This window comes from Musca domestica, unplaced genomic scaffold, assembly GCF_030504385.1.
Source record: "Musca domestica strain aabys unplaced genomic scaffold, Musca_domestica.polishedcontigs.V.1.1 123, whole genome shotgun sequence".
NCBI lineage: Eukaryota > Metazoa > Arthropoda > Insecta > Diptera > Muscidae > Musca > Musca domestica.
In genome coordinates, this window is record NW_026712161.1 from 642,498 (window position 1) to 660,551 (window position 18,054).

Here is an 18,054-nt window from a genome sequence, read left to right on the forward strand (position 1 = left end):
GTGAGATTTTGTTAAATTGCCAGACAGATCTTCTTTTAAATCCATGTATTCGTTTTGCCGGCCGGGCTAACGAAATGGCCTCTGGTCATTCGTATGCCGTCTGCTTTTAATATTTGTTCTTTCTTTCTTGTTTTGAAAGAATAAATGACATACCAAACTCTTTGAAAAGTCAATGATTCTAAAATGACTGAAAAAATACTTGAATCAACACAAAGACAGAAAACTACAATAACTTTGGAATGCAGTGGAAATGAAACATGGCTATGGGCGACAACTAAGAAATATTTTTACAACAGCCTGGCCAAGTGGTGTATATCATTTATGTTGAGACAGATATTCCGGCAGGCAGGCAGCCAGACAATTCATTGGAAATGGAAAAAAAAAGAAATTTGATTTTACAATGTCAGTGAACCTGCACAGAAAACAGCAACAAATAAAAATTGGGAGGAAGAAACCCTGTAAAAACAACAAAAACTAATTAGGAGGAATAAAACATTAATTGGTCAGACAAAAGGAATTTAAGGTGGGGCCAGGTATCTCTTAGCCGTTTTTTGGGGAATAGCCTTTTCTCTTAAAGAAATATTGGAAAAATGTGACAAAGTTAAATAAAGAATTACAGAATAAATTATATATAATACAGTACTATTTATAATAAAATTGTGCCAAAATTATACTCTCAGTATATAATCAATTATACTAAATTAAAAGGAGTATATTCTTAAATTCTTGAAAGTGCCTGAAAGTATGCAACAGAAATGCCAACAATAAGTAGATGGATTAGCCTTTTTATACCCTCAGCCAAATGGCCAGAGAGGGTATATATTAGAGTATAAGATATTCGAATAATTTTTCGATAATCGATCTGCTTAAACCGATTAATAGATCTAAGATATTTTCAATAAATTCTTATTTTTTTAAATACAGGGAGATATAAAAAAAAACTGCGACAAAGTCAAACGCCATAATTTTTACATTTTTTAATGTTATGGAATGAAAGCAAAAATGTCGGAAATAGCATCAAATTTTAGAATAAGTTTAGATTGGTTCGAATTGGTCACCTTTGGCACGAATTATGGCCTTCAAACGGACAATGAAACCGTCACACGCTGCCTGAATGTTGCTCTGCGGTATTTTGGCCCATTCCCGGCGAAGCGCTTGTTTGAGGTGATCGACACTTTGGTAATTTTCAGTGCCAAGCTTGCTTTCGAAAATACTCCAGACAGACAATAGTCCAACGGATTGGTATCCGGAGATTTTGGTGGCCATTGTGCGCTGGAAATGAAACGAGGAACCTCATTTTGTAACAATTCTTGGGTGGCGCGTGCTGAGTGCGATGGTGCTGAGTTCTGTTGGAATGTCCAAGGTCTGCGGCCAAAATTTTTGCGTGCCCAAGGCTTTAATACACCTTTCAGAATATTTTTGCAATAATATTCGGCATTTACTCTGATTCCACGGTCGATTAATTCGAGCGGAGAGGGACCATCGGCTGTTATGGGGCTCACATCATCACCATGGCCGGCATTTGAGTTCTGGTGGCCAACCGAATGTGCACTCTTTCAGCTGACCTGTTTGGCAAGTAAACACGATCATTTTGTTTGTTCACAAACCGCAGGACAACGAATGTTTTCTCATCTCTCATCGGAGAAAAGCAAATTTGGCAGTTCACCACTTTCGGCCAAGCGAACGAAGCAACTCTTTAGCTCTTTTGAGTCTATTTTCTTTCTGTGACGGTGTAAGTTGTTGCACTTTTTGGAATTTCAATGGCTTTACCCCGAGCTTATTTTTCAATATTTGCTGAACTCTTTAGCTCTTTTGAGTCTATTTTGTTTCTGTTGCGGTGTAAGTCCTTGAACTTTTTGAAACTTCAATGGCTTTACCCCGTGCTCATTTTTCAATATTTGCCGAATGAAATATTGCGAAATGTTCAGCTCACGAACCATTTTCGGCCAAAGCGACGCGGGGTTCGATCAAGTCGCTTCTTTACTTTTCGAACCATTTTATACCCACCACCTTGGAAAGGAGGGTATATTAACTTAGTCATTCTGTTTGTAACATCCCTAAATATTCGTCGTGAACCCCATAAAGTATATGTATTCAAAATCAGCATAAAATTCTAAGTCGATTCAACGATGTGTATAGATCGTCAAAATTTAGCAGAATAATTTGTATTGTGTATAGGATGGTTGGTATTGAAAAAGAGATACATCGGTCCACGTTTTGGTATAGTCTCCATATAATGGTACCTCCCGATATTCGGTATCATGATGATTTTTGCCACATTTTTTCAAGGATTTGTTTAAAAATTGGTATTTGTTGGTCATAAAGGGTTCTGGCTGCGGTGGTGAACTATTGTATGTATGGGTCCACGTTGTGGTATAGCCCTCATATTTTTGCCACAAATTGGTATTTGTAGGCCATAATAGGTCCTAATTCGTGTGGCGAAAAATTTAATGTATGGGTCCACGCTTTGGTATACCCCCATATAACGGTATACCCCCGATTTTTGGTATTTTGATGATTTTTGCCACATTTTCACACGAATATGTCTAAAAATTGGTATTTGTGGGTCATAATGGGTTCTTGTGTTTTCTTTACTCTTATGTGGAGGGTATTAAAAGTTCGGCCCGGCCGAACTTAATTTTTTTTACTTGTTTCATCTTTTCTGAATATACTATTCCATAAATATCTAAAATGAAAGAAGAAGAGAGTATAAAAATCTGCTTTTGATTTCAATTACGTACAATTTAAATAGATTTGACATTGTTAAGCTATTTCAGATTTTCGAGAAATACAAAATTTTTTCAATTATTTACATTAAAAAAATGATTTGGTTATGCCCAATTACATACTTATAGACATGTACTTCCTTCACCATAAACCATGTCGAATATCTACGCAAAAAACGGTTTAAGAACAAAGGGCCCCATAATTTCTTTAAACCCACAGCAATTTCCCATAACATATTGTGAATTATTAAACAATATTTTTTCAAACATAGCTTGCCATTAATATCATTATTATAAATATATACCCATCATTCAGAGGGTGGGAGTAATAGCCAAAATCTATACTAAAAAAACAACAAACGCATGTCGTTGGCCAAACGAAACATGTGTTCGTTAATTTTTCTCTCAACAACAACAATTTGTTTTCTGTTTTTGGCAAACAGGAAGCAATTATAACATTTTGTACAAAAGGCATCATATTGCTGCTGCCGCTGCTGCTGTTGTCATACGAGCAACCACAACAACAACAACAGCAGTAATAATTTTGGATATTATTTTAGTCATGTAGGCAAGCATTTCTGGCCGGCATTTGGATGTTGTTTTGAGTAATGAAGAATAGTTTTTTGGTGATTTGAGTTTTTTTATGCATTTATTGTTATGGATGACCAAGAGCAATGGGTCATGTTTGGCATTAAAATAAAATGTCTGACTCAATGAAATAGTGACACATATTATAAAATGGGGGACTGTGATGTTTGCAGATGTGTTAAATTAGACACCCTTTTCGTTTTTAAACAAAAAATTACAATAGGGACAGAGCATAATAGAAGCTTTTCATTCTCATTCTAGCGACAACCAAAAATTTTTCAATGTTACTGCAAGTTGCATAAAGCTGATATAGGTGACAATGCCTTTCATCTCTTCAAATTACCGAGTATTTAACATAACCCAGGAGAGAAAAACTTAAGTTCTGAAAAGGTCGTTTTACATATGACTCTAATATGATGTGTCAACAAGGCTTAACAGATAGTTGGATCGATTTCAGAATCTTTTGGAAAGCATATTTAAAAATTATTTAATTATTGCATACTTTTAGGCGCATGTCATTATTAAAAATCGACAAAAAATCCATAACTACAAAATCGAAAGGAAAACGTCGTTTGTGTTTTTTATCGCCAGTAAAATCAGAAATCGACATTATTAAGAACTATCAAACACATAATATCCCAGAACTAGATTTTAGGTTGCCTTTATCAGTAATCCATGAAAAGAAAAGCTTAGAGCCTTCATTCCCAATACACGGAAGACAATGAAAATTTTATTGGGCCTAGAAAGCAGAAGCGGTTTGTGAATTCAATAAAATAAGAAAGTCACAGAATACATAGATATATCCAATGATAGTCGATAAAATGTCTTCTATAACATTTTGCGCAATTAATTTAATAGAGGAAATTACAACTTAACATTGCGGGGTTTCCCAATGTAGATGGAGATTTTATTAGCGTAAAATTAAAAATTATCCAATATTCTATTGACTCCCAAAATTTTCCACTATTCTCCTAACTACATACATATCTATCTATGATCACCACATTCCAAAAATTTCCGAGTGAAGTCAGATAAAAAATGATATTGTCAAGCAAAGGATCACGAATGCCCCAGACCAATATCTTCAAAATATGTCTGAGGCTTTATATTATATATTAAGAGAGCCATCTATTGTTGTTTAGCAAACGGGAAGTTGCAGAAAAAAAATCATGCCTGCCCTGTTCGGTGATGAGTAATTGATTGTGTTGTAATGTCCACGGGGATGAGACATTTTTCACCGAAATTGTTTCAAATTTGGTATTTGAAGTTCGTAATGAATACTATAGCCTAAGACAAAAAATTGTCTGTGCAGGTCCACGTCTTCTTAGAGTCCCCATATAACGGTACCTTCCAATATTGGGTATTTTGATGATTTTAGCGTCATTATTCACCGGAATTGTTTGAAATTAGGTATTTGAAGTTCGTAATGGAAACTACAGTCTGTGACAGAAAATTGTCTGTGCAGGTCCATGTCTTCATTTAGCTCCCATATAACGGTACCTCCCTATATTCGTTATTTTGATGATTTTAGCGACATTATTCATCGGAATTGTTTCAAATTTGGTATTTGAAGTTGGTAATGGATACTACAGCCTAATGCAGAATATTGTCTGTGCAGGTCCACATTTTGGTATAGCCCCCATATAATTGTACCTTCCTATATTGACGATTTTAGCTACATTATTCACCGATTTTTTTCAAGTTTCGCATTTGAATATTGTAATGGCTTATGACAAAAGTTGCCTACGCAGGTCCACATCGTGGTTTAGACCCTAACATGACGGCTACATTTGGTATTTTTAAGATTTTAAAAGAATTTTTAACGGATTTTATTTATTTATATATATATATATATATATATATATATATATATATATATATATATATATATATATATATATTTTTTTTTTTTTTTTTTTTTTTTTTGAAAATTGCCAAATTCGTTCCAAATGGTGGAGAGTATCCAAAGTTCGGCTCGGACGAACTTACAGGGTTTTTGCACTTGTTTCTACCCCCAGAGTGTTCCCCCTCGAATTCGACGAGGTTCACTTTTTACTCGAATTCGAGTGATAACTTAATGAAATATATGTATTTGGAGATTCGGGGCTATTAATAGAAATTAAGCGGATCATTATTTTTTAAGCTTGACAACAACTGATTTCGCCCGTTAAGCCCATATAATCTTCCCATATAATCTTCCCATTTTTGATTATTTTTCTCTAAAAAATTGAAAACACACTTCTTTTTCAGTCTCCTTAGAATGGAGTTTCTCTAGTGATACAAAATAGGACAAGTTGATTAAATTTGGGAAACACAATTCTGGAGCTTGAGTCTTGTAACTTCAAATTTACCAATAAAAAACAGCGCGTGTAATATAGATTCAGAAAAAAAATCAATTTTGCATCACGTTTATAATTGTGTGGCCTATATTTTGGAATTTTCAAATTTTGTCAAATTTTTAAATAAAGCTTTTTGTTTTTCTCGCAATTAGGAAACAATTATCCTTTTAGATACATAAAATTCAGTATTTTTTGTTGCCTACATTTAGGCTCCACAAAATTTTTTATTTTTCAATTCAAATTTTCAAACAAAATTATCTTAAAACAATAAATTGAAATTTTCTAAATTCGTTTGTATGAAACTTTCTTTTTCATTATCTCATAAACATATATTTTCTTTTTTTTCGCTAAGAAAAAACTTTTTTCACTTTATTCATCATTCTCGTTTTTTTGCAGATATTTTGTTTTGACACGTGACTATCTGCATTGTTTTAAAAGAGCATCAGGTTCAGCCAATGAACGTGCCTCCGACATGGGACAATTTATATTTAAGGTAAGTCATCTCCTTTATTTTTACACACATTCCATAGATTTAAGAGGACATACTCGAGAGGACATTGACATACGGAAGTTCTGAGCCGTATAAAAAAAAAACAGAAGAAGAAGAATAAGAATAAAAAAAATAAAGAAGAATAAAAAACGCCGTTAAGTGAAAAAGAAAGCTAGATAGAACCTTAAAAGATGATTATCAGTTCATATAACGTGATTAATCTACAAAACAAAAAAGAAAAACAACAACAACGTATTGAAATACAGTAAAACTTATAAATCTTTGGGGGGCTGGCTATGCAGTGCAGTGCACAAACAACAGCAACAACAACGAATGTTCATGGCAACACTAAGATTACAGCAATGAATTTCTTCCCACCAGAGAATCGACAAAAAAAAAGAAAAAAACTTTGCCAGTAACTCAGTTCATTCGCTGGAAATCATTCGGAATCAGCAATGCATTGAAATGATTTACGATTGTGTAACATCTACAGTTTGCTGCGTGTTTTATGCCACAACATTTTCTTCATCATCATCATCGTCATCACCAACAACCGAACCAACCTCATTGACGACCATTCTCATCGCCATGTATTCGAGCTTGCTCCATAATCTGGGAAATAACAACGCCGCCATTAAATTACAATTCATTCACCTTTTGACTCTTTCTTAAGCAGATTTCAACGTTCCCCCCTCTGGGCACTCTGGGTTGATCTGTTTTTCTCTGTAGTCGTATTTTTTTCTTATAGCAGATTAAATTCTTTGTAGCTTTTTTTGGTATTAAAGTCAGTAAGTCAGTTATGGGTTTAATATAAAAGCGGCAAATGCAGTGGAAAACTTTTGGCATTTTCGGTTTTGTGACTTCGTATTGTGCAAAACCCAAGAAATACCTCAGAGGATTTTTTTCATTTTTTTTGAGAAAGAATTCGGTTTTTTCGACAATCCACTATATTTGCGTGTTGTGGCCCATTACAATGAAATCAACACCTTGCTTTTAAGTAAAAATGCATGTCGGATTTATTAAATTACTACTAGTTTTTCACAGTTCCAAGTCGTTTTTAATTTTTTGGCTTTTTTATTATTATTTTGTAATGGATTCATTATTTCGTGTTTGATGAGGAAATTGAAAGGAATTTGCACTTGAGCAATACATAAGTCACTGGAATTTTTAAATTAAAAGAAAAATGTTTCGAATAATTTATAAAGCAGACATTGGCAATTTTAGAGAGAGGGAGAGAGTTGGGTATAAATAAAAGAAGGGAAACGGATTTAATCACCATTAAAAACCAAGCAAAAAATACAAAAAAGTAAACAATAATTTTCTTAAAGGCAGTGGCTAAACAAAGCTGGATTCTTATCATAATCATATTTTTTCATATTTTTCAAATTTATAAAATTTTAATAAATTATAATAATATAATTTTTTTTTAATAATCTTTTTATAATTAATTTTTTCTTAATACTGTGCAAGATAATTTCAGGGGAAATCCAGCAGATTATGAAAGTAGAGCTAAAAAAAAAGACACATGTATTGGAAAAGTTTGCGCGTATTCGAAAGTTCACATCACAAAGTAACCTAAACAGAGGGACAATTCCACCCCCTTCCCCCAACCTTTCAACACTTTTCGAATTTTTTTAATTAGGATTCCTAAGAAACCTTGCACTTTAGGTATATAAATGGTGAGATAAAAAACTGCAACAAAGTCAAACGCCATAATTTTTATACCCTCCACCCTTCTGTCGGTCCACGTTTTCGTATAGCCCCAATATAACGGTAACTCCCGATATTCGGTATTTTCATGATTTTAGCGACATTATTCACCGGAATTATTTCGAATTTCGTATTTTTATATGCAGGTCCACGTCTTTGTGTGGCGGCATATAACGGTACCTCCCCATAGTCGGCATGTTGACGATTTCAGCAGCATTATTCAACGGAATCGTTTCAAATTTCGTATTGAAAGATCTTAATGGGCACTACAACTTATGGCAAAAAATTCATATACAGGTCCACATCTTCGTATAGTCTCCATATGACAATACCTCCCGATACTCCGTATTTTCATGATTTTTGCGACATTATTCACCGTAATTGTAACAAATTTCGTATTTGAAATTCGTAATGGGCACTACAGCCTAAGACAAAAAATTTCGTATGCAGGTCCACGTCTTCATATAACGGTTCTCAAGTGTTAGTTTTCGGAATTTTTTTTTTTAATTTTTCATTTTTTAAAAGTTCTGCCCGGACGAACTTAGCTGCTTTTTTACTTCTTCCATTTTTTTTTAATTTTTATTGAATGAAAGCAAAAAATGTCGGAAATAGCATAAAATTTTAGAATACGTTTAGATTTGTTGTGATGAAACCGTCACGCTGCCCGAATGTCGCTCTGCGGTATTTTGGACCATTGCCGGCGAAGCGCTTGCTTGAGGTGATCGACACTTTGGTATTTTTTAGTGCCAGCCTTGCTTTTAAAAATACTCCAGACACGATAGTCCCACGGATTGGTATCCGGATATTTTGGTGGTCATTGTTCGCTGGAAATGAAGCGAGGAACCTCATTTTGTAACCATTATTGGGTGGCGCGTGCTGAGTGCGATAGTGCTGAGTCCTATAGGAATGTCCAAGGTCTGCGGCCAAAGTACTTGCTTGCCCAAGGCTTTAATACACCCTCCAGAATATTTTCGCGATAATATTCGGCATTTATTCTGATGCCACTGTCAATTAATACGAGCGGAGAGCGACCATCGGCTGTTATGGCGGCCCACACCATCACCATGGCCGGCGCTTAAGTTCTGGTGGCCAACCGAAGGTGCACATTTTCAGCTGACCTCTTTGGCAACTAAACACGATCATTTTCTTTGTTTATAAACTGCTGGACAACGAATGTTTTCCCATCGGAGAAAAACAAATTCGGCCGTTCACCACTTTCGGCCAAGCGAAGCAACTCTTTAGCTCTTTTGAGTCTATTTTCTTTCTGTTGCGTTGTAAGTTCTTGCACCTTTGGGAATTTCAATGGCTTTACTCCAAGCTCATTTTTCAATATTTGCCGAATGGAATATTGCGATATGTTCAGCTTACAAGCCACTTTTCGGCCACTGCGACGCGGGTTTCGACCAATTCGCTTTTTTACTTTTCGAACCATTTCTGCTGATGTTGCTGTTTTCTTCCGTCCACTTCCTTGACGTCGGGCTACGCTACCAGTATCATGGTAACGAGCGATGGTATGAGACACAAAAGATTTATTCACATTTAAGTGTTGGAGTGCTGTAACGATAGTCACTCGTGGTTTTCCATCCAAATATAAACAAATCACACTATCACGCTTGAAATCCATCACGAATAACTTTTTTTCTGGAAAATTCTCAATACTTTTGTATGCTTGTAAACAATATAATGAACTGCTACTAGATTAATTTTAACAGCTGTCGGAGGAGTGGCTTAGAAATGGCGGCAGTCTGAACTTGGGTGCAGTTTTTTTTATCTCACCCTGTATATATATTTAAAAAAAAACAATCCCGTTATTATTTTTGAAAATTTGCCAAAGCGCCTAAAATTATGCTCTAATGTTATTAATATAAGTGTGAAAGCACACTTTGTCTCGGATATTAATAAGTTGTTTTCATGTCATCCTGTATATATTAAAAATGTAATCCCATTATGATTTTAGAAAATTTGCCAAAGCGCCTAAAAGTATGCTCTAAAATAATAAATATAGATGTGAAATCACACTTTGTCTCGGATTCTCGGACTTTGTCTCATATTGTCTTTCTATGAAATTTGCAAGTTGATATCTCTAGAACTCAAGGAGTTGAAGCTTTCCTTACTTAGCGTCAGACGTATTTTTTTCCTATGTATAATTTATCCGATCATATCGATATGATCGGTATTTGAGTGTCTAATAATCGGAAATATTAAATGTTTTTACTGTCGATATTGTGTTTCTACCTCCCTCAATGAAATGAGGTATACTTTCAGGGGCGTTCAATTTCCATATTCCTGCCATGGTAGAAGAATACAGGTAGTCGCGTTTACAGAGCTGTTGGGACAATGAACTGTCAAACCACTTTTGGAATTGAAATATTTGAATTAAAAATAATTGAAATTTATAAAAACTGTTCAAAAATACATATCATAAAAACCTCCGATTGTCGTCGTATAAGAAAACATTTAAAAATCTACTTATTTTTGATAAAACATTTTAGAACGTTTAACATATCAATGTTCCGAAGCGTTGATGCATCTGCATGTATTCTTCGACCATGACCCCTGCACTATGGAGTATATTTGATCATGATACCTCTCGTATTAATATAACTTGAACTCTTTTCCCCACCTAAATATCTCGACCCTCCGTAGAATTAGATCATTATCGATTATACATTCATTATTTATTTGGATTAAATATTTTAATGGCTTCTTGGCTACATATAACATTTAACATCCGGCCACAATACCGGTCATACGTCCGTTGTCTTGGCAAACGATCTTTGCAGCGCATATCTTCTTAAACAATTCAAAATCAAATTTACACCAAAATTTATATATATGGGTATATATATGGATATACATACATATTGGCATTTGGCCAATACAAATATTTGAATGAATGAAATATTTAATGCCATGGGTGGGTATGAGGTTTCGCATCGAAACACTAACAACACGAGCGAAAATTTGGCAAAAATATAAAATTCAATGTTCGTAATAAATCTCAAATCAGAAAAATATACAAAAAAAAAACACTCAAAACAACATCAAAAAAAATAAAACAATTATAAATCACAAAATGTGTTTAAATTCACGACAAAACGCCGAACCCCGCCAGCATTCAATTTTGCGATCCAAACAAACAAATTTGTTGAAGTTTTGAATGAGAAGCGTACGGTTTTTTACGAATCTGGCCTAGCCGCAGTAAAAAAGAAACATATCAAAACATTATGCAAATATAACATTTGGTTGAAGACAATGTGACTGATGGCTGTTGGGTTTGATAACGAAAAAAGTGTTAATTGTTGTCGTGTTATCTATCTAACGTAGTCAAGTATATAATTATCATTTATTTATATTAACATACCAGTGATAGGGTAATATTTAAAAATTTGAAAATAAAGTGATAATGTTGATGGTATTTTAATTTGAAACCACTTTTGAGGTATTTTCCTTTAATAGCAAAATGCTTTTTGATATAAATAATAAGTATAAATAAGTACTTAAAATATTTACTGTATAATTAGCGAAACAAAACCAGAAGTTTGGTCAAAAGTTCTAACCCCCAAAAGGCTTGGGTCTTTTTCAAAATATTGGTGAAATCTCCCACACAAAATTATTTACCATAACATTTTACTATCGGCCATAGAATACTTCAAAAGTCTTAATCTTATCTAAACGACAGGAATTCATAAATACATAATCACATTTTAGGGTTAAAGCCGTACTTTATGTGAGTTTATGCAAATTGTTCCTACAAAGCATCATGTTAGAACGATAACGTCAAAGACAAAATTATTCTTCATCAAATTTCGCTATAAGTCTCCAACGAAAAAAAAATCTCTATTTCAGTTATATATCAAGACAATGTGAGCATCAATGTTACCAAAAATATTGAAAAAAAATATTTATGTTAAAAGTAACATAAAAATTTCGCTTAAGGCAGAGGGGGTCAAAAGAAGAAATAGGCTACATAAAACTCAGAATAAACTATTTATCTAGGTTTACTAGGTTTTTGGAAATTTACATTAGAAATTTATATTCAGGGTGAGATGAAAAAACTGCAACCAACTTCAGACTATTGTCATTTCCAAGCCACTCGTCCGACAGCTGTTAAAATAATTCCAGTGACAGCTCATTACATTGTTTACAAGCGTACAAAAGCATTTTGGTGAGAATTTTCCAGAAAAAAAAAATTATTCGTGGTGGAATTTAAGCGTGATAGTGTGATTTCTTCATATTTGGCTGGAAAACTACAAGTGGCTATCGTTAGAGCACTCCAGCATTTAAATGTAAATAAATCATTTGTGTCTCGTACCATCGCTCGTTACCATGAAACCAGTAGAGTAGCCCGATGTCAAGGCAGTGGGCGGAAGAAAACAGCAACATCAGCAGAAATGGTTCGAAAAGTAAAAAATCGAAGCCCGCGTCGCAGTGGCCAAAAAAATGCTCATGAGCTGAACACATCGCAATATTCCATTCGGCAAATATTGAAAAATGAGCTCGGAGTAAAGCCATTGAAATTCCAAAATGTGTAACAACTTACACCGAAACAGAAAGATAATACACTCAAAAGAGCTAAGAAGTTGCTTCGCTTTGCCGAAAGTGGTGAACTGTCGCATTTGGTTTTCTCCGATGAGAAAACATTCATTGCCCAGCAGTTAGTAAACAAACAAAATGATCGTATTTACTTGCCAAAGAGGTCACCTGAAAATGTGCACCTTCAGTTGGCCACTAGAACTCAAGCGCCGGCCATGGTGAGGATTTGAGCCGTTATAACAGCCGATGGTCGCTCTCCGCTCTTATTAATCGACCGTGGCATCGGAATAAATGCCAAATATTATCGAGAAAATATTCTGGAGGGTGTATTAAAGTCTTGGGCACGCAAACATTTTGGCCGCAGACCTTGGACATTCCAACAGGACTCATCACCATTGCACTCAGCACGCGGCACCCTAGAATGGTTACAAAATGAGGTTCCTCGCTTCATTTCCAGCGCACAATGGCCACCAAAATCTCCGGATACCAATCCGTTGGACTATTGTGTCTGGAGTATTTTTGAAAGCAAGGTTGAAACTAAAAAATACCAAACTGTCGATCACCTCAAGCAAACTCTTCACCGGGAATGGGATAAAATACCGCAGAGCAACATTCGGACAGCGTGTGACTGTTTTTTTTTTTTTGGTCGTTTGACGGCCATAATTCGTGCCAAAGTTGACCAATTCGAACAAATCTAAACTTATTCTAAAATTTGATGCTATTTCCGACATTTTTTGCTTTCATTCAATAAAATTTAAGGAAAATTGTAAAAATTATGGCGTTTGACTTTGTTGCAGTTTTTTTTATCTCACCCTGTATATTAGTTTCTGGCTTTTAGGTAAGATTCAGACTTTTGATGTCTGGGATCTATATTAGAATTTTATGAAAAATAAGTTTGTAAAATATTTTTACTTGCTACACACAATATTTTTAAAAAGGACCAAAAAAATCCTTTTGATGGCCCGCTTTAGGGCTAAAATTTTCATTTAAAAAATAATCCTTGTATTTTTATCTGTAATATTGCAAAAGATACTAAATACCTAAAATGGCCAAATTCTAAGGAATCTTAATCCGAAAATTTAAAAATAATGTGGAGCTGCTGTTAAGATTACCCCTCTATTTTGGTTACTATTCAATATAAACATTTAGAACGCCAATACACTTAAATTCTATTTTCAGCTATACTTTCGTAATATTGTAGATTTTCCCAATATTTTTTTTTGTGTTGCGTTGTTGTTGTTATACTAAAAGCAGAGCTGATTATGATCTCGAACGTCGTCAAAAAAAGTGATTTTTCACAGTTTATATTTTACATTTTTTAAGGCACACTCTTAGGAGCTCCTAACAATTTTTCAGATTAAAAGTAAAGCTATATATCCAAATAAAATATATGCTATACATACAATAAATATACTTGTATTTTATTTATATTAAACTTGTTGTATAACTATATTAATATGTAAAGCCTTTCTTTATAAATTAAAAGTTCTGGAGACCGCCTTAAAGTATGCTACAGAAATGCAACTGAAAAAGTAACATATGACTCTAACATAATGTGTAATCGTCGTTCTTCATAGATAAAAAGTTTTAAAAAGTGTCTTTAAGTATGCTACAAAAATACAACAGATGCATCTAAACAAGTAAAACAAGTAAAAAAGCAGCAAGTTCAGCCGGGCCGAACTTTGGATACCCTCCACCATTTGGAACGAATTTGGAAATTTTTACAAAAAATAACATTCGCCAAAAATTCTGTTACAATCTTAAAAATATCGAATATAGCCGTTATATTGGGGTCTGTACGAAGACGCGGAGCTGCATAGGCAAATTTTGTCATAAGTGAATAATGTAACTAAATTCATCAAAATAGCGAATATAGAGAGGTACTGGTATATGGGACCTGTACGAAGGCCTAGACCTGCATAGACAATTTTCTGTCAAAGACTGCAGTTACCATTACGAACTCTAAAAATTCGAAATTTTAAACAACTTCGGTGAATAATGTCGCTAAAATTGTCAAAATACCGAATATTGGGTGGAGGCTATAAGAAGACGTGGGTCTGCATAAGCCATTTTTTGTCATAGGCTATGGTACCCATTACGAATTCTAGATCTCAGACAACTCCATTGGAAAATGTAGCTAAAATCATCAAAATACCGAACATCGGGAGGTGCCGTTATATGGGGGATATACGATATCGTAGACCTTTAGGGGTTAAAGTACTCATAAAGAACTCAATGTGTAGAATTTCAGACAATTATATTGAAAAATGTGCCTAAAATCGTCAAAATACCGACTTGGCCTGCCTGCAGACAAAAGACAGATCTGTGCAAAATTTTAGCTTCTTATCTTAATTCGTTTTGACTGTAGCGTGATTACAACAGGAGAGGGCGGATAGGGCTAAATCGTCTTAGAATTTTACACTGATCAAGAATATGTATACTTTGTTGGGTCTAAAATTATTATTTCTATGATTTACAAACAGAATGACGAACTATGTATGGTGGAGGGTATAAAAAGTAACTTCACATATGATATAATGAGTAATCGGACCTTTAGTTCGTTCCGCTTCAAGTTATTATCAAAAATATTGCTGTAAAAAATGACGTTGATGTGGGCACAACAACGCCATCTGTTGTCACACAACATTTTCAGTTATGTGTTATATTCGAGGGCCTTTTGGTCTTCCTTGTAAGGTATTTTCGAATTTTCCATGATATACACCTTTTTTGTTGTTTATTATAAGACATTTTCGTTCAAAGCTATATTTGCTTTTAAGCCAACGGAAAATAAAGTTCAGCTAAAAATAATATGACCCCATTTTTTTAAATTCAATAAATTAAAAAAAGCGCCATAAAATGTCAGCATGACCATAATTTTTAAATAAAAAAAACTCGAGACCTTTACCCAGACCTCAGGCAAACGCAAAAAAAAACAGTTAATTATTGCCATTCACAATTAACCTTTTTCACACTGTAAATAATAAAACAAATAACCATCCCACAATGATTTTTTATGGTCATCTATCTCTTTCTCCTCCCTCTCTCCTGAGCCAGAGAGGGGAGGCTCTGGCTCACTCATCTTCGCTCACAGATCAATGCATTTAAAAACATTGACTCCAACGCCACGAAATAATAATGAAAATATTTCCACATAAAAAACCACACGCTTTGGACATTTGAAAAACAACAGCAACGAAAAAACGTTATCATTTAACAAACAATAAAACATTTGTTAACAGAGGGAGAGAGAAAAAAACGTTACAACAACAAAAACCCCAACAAATTTTGAACACCGCCACCAAGAGCCTCAAAAGCAAACACTGATGCTGAAAATCATATTCCACAATGACAATCATTAAAAAACGCCGTTACAACAATACAAAGAAGCAGAAAAAAACAAACAAAAAATGGCCAAAAGTTACACACGATTACGTTCGAACTGACCTTAGCCAAGCCATAATACTTCGTTCCAAGATTGGGGTATTTGAGTTCCAATGAAGATGCTCAAATGATTTACGAGTCTTTTTTTTTTTGTAATGAGAATAAAGAGAAGGGTGTAATTGAGATTTGGATTTGAAGCTTATGGCATCGATATTGATTTATATGTGTTGTCTTGCGTTGTAACCAATCCCTTTCCGAGCACTGGCGTAATAAAGCCTTTATAAAGAGGGGAAGCAATTTTCAAGTATTTATTGATATTTTGTTACATATATGTAAAAATACGTTATAGCCCTCATAACCAACTTATTTGTAGATCAGGTGCTAATAATCCTCTCAAACTTGGTTTTTTCAAATTTGTAATACGAACCTCAACCTTTCGACTAGGGGACTCTACTTCGAACCTCAATGACAATATTTGATGAGTTTTCTTTATTTTACTTTAAAAAGTTCTCATTTTGGTGCACCTTAGAGATGTAGTTGAAATGAGTTTTCTACGCCACTGCCACTCGCCCAAAATTGCCTTGAACCATGTTGTCATTACATTAATGGCGGTTATATACTTGTTGTTTTTGCTATTGAGATTTGAAGCAAAGCACAAATAAAAAAAAAACAATCAAGCATAAATCGTTATTCCAACATTGTTTTCTATCTTTGGGTGGTATTAAACCATAAAATATATTTTTTTATTCTACAAATGATATGTTATTAAAGAAAATGACAAGAAATAAAGGGGAATTAACAAATGGAAGAAGTTGCGTTGGGAAGTGGACAAGAAACGTGAACTAATTAATTAAAATCTAAGGGTAATACATCGAGGCAAAATGATAAAGCGAGTGTGGATAATTATCTAATAGGGCTTTCAAACTTGAGGCAAAATGTGTTTGAGAGAAGACCATGGGTAGGATAGCAACAAATTCTGTTTAGAAACACTTTTCTTTTCTAATATTCTTGTTTCTCTACAAAAAGATTTAAAAATATAGAATTTTCCATAATTTGGAATTGTTGTCTTCTTTTAGAAAACCCATTTATTTTTCCGCAAAAGAGGTTATATAAAGGATAAGAGGTTAGAGAAGCCATAGGAAAGTTGCACTATTTTTTTTTTTTTTTTTTTGTGAATTGATAGTACGGTCTTTTAAAGCTGATATTTGAAGATTATTTCAAGCAAATGTTGACCGCGCTTGCACCACAAATCGTCCATCCACTTAGTACAATTTTGGCATACACTTTCCAACATTTCGGTCCGGTATCTCACAAATAATTGTTTTACTGTTGTCTTCCAATGCATTAATTGAGCCGGGCTTGTCTGTATAGACATGAGCTTTAATATAACCCCGCAAAGTAGTCCAAAGGCGTTTTATTCCACGATGTAGGAAGCTAATTGATCTGTCAAGGTCGTGAAATAAAATATTCTCCGGCTAGTTCGGAGCAATAAGTTCATTGTAGGGTGATCTCTGTGGCGTCTTGTTGAAACCGCATGTCATGTAAGTCAAGCTGACAGCACCAATCTGTGACTTTTTCTGGGATATCCTGCGGACTGTAAAAATAGAGCTAAAAGTATAAGACACCTGTATTGGCGTTTTGAATGTTTACATCGAAAAGTAACATAAATCAAGGGGGAAAGTTCTCCCCTCTTCCACATTTCTTTGAAAATTTCGGAATAACATTTCTTGAAATCCGTCGTTTTGAATGTCTAATATTTTTTTATTAATGGTACCTCCCGATATTCGGTATTTTGATGATTTTTGCCACATTTTTTCACGGATTTGTCTAAAAATTAGTATTTGTGAGTCATAACGGGTTCTAACTCCGGTGGCGAAAAATTTAATATTTAGGTCCACGTTTTCCTATAGCGCACATAAACCGATACCCACCGATATTCGGAATTTTGATAATCCTAGTCTCATTTTCCCATGAAATTGTTTCAAATTTGGTATTTTAGATAATTTGATAGGTGGCAATCCTTGAAGTAAAAAATTGTTCGCTGAGGTTCCCGTTTTTAACCACTATCTTTAAAAAAACCAAAAAGATCAATTTTGTGACTCCCTTGAGGGTTATCATGTTTTACCAAAATCCACATATTGTTATCCCTACTTTTGCCGCAGATACTATATACCAAAAAAGTAAGGCTTCCAAGGAATCTTTACTCAAATATGTAAAAACAAGTAAAAAGCTGTAAGTTCGACAAGGCCGAACTTTGAATTCCCTACACCATATGGTACAAATT

General features: G+C 34.3%; 1 protein-coding gene across 5 annotated transcripts in view; it reads left to right on the plus strand.

The window, feature by feature from the left end:
- The window catches only part of LOC101901024 (GATA zinc finger domain-containing protein 8-like), a 227,919-nt gene that overhangs the window by 183,684 nt on the left and 26,181 nt on the right, over positions 1 to 18,054 (plus strand). For all 5 annotated transcript variants that reach the window (XM_059118357.1, XM_059118360.1, XM_059118358.1 and 2 more), the window contains one exon: positions 6,050 to 6,146. In XM_059118357.1, the coding sequence (XP_058974340.1) occupies positions 6,050 to 6,146 (97 nt within the window). The remainder of the gene's footprint in view (positions 1 to 6,049; positions 6,147 to 18,054) is intronic.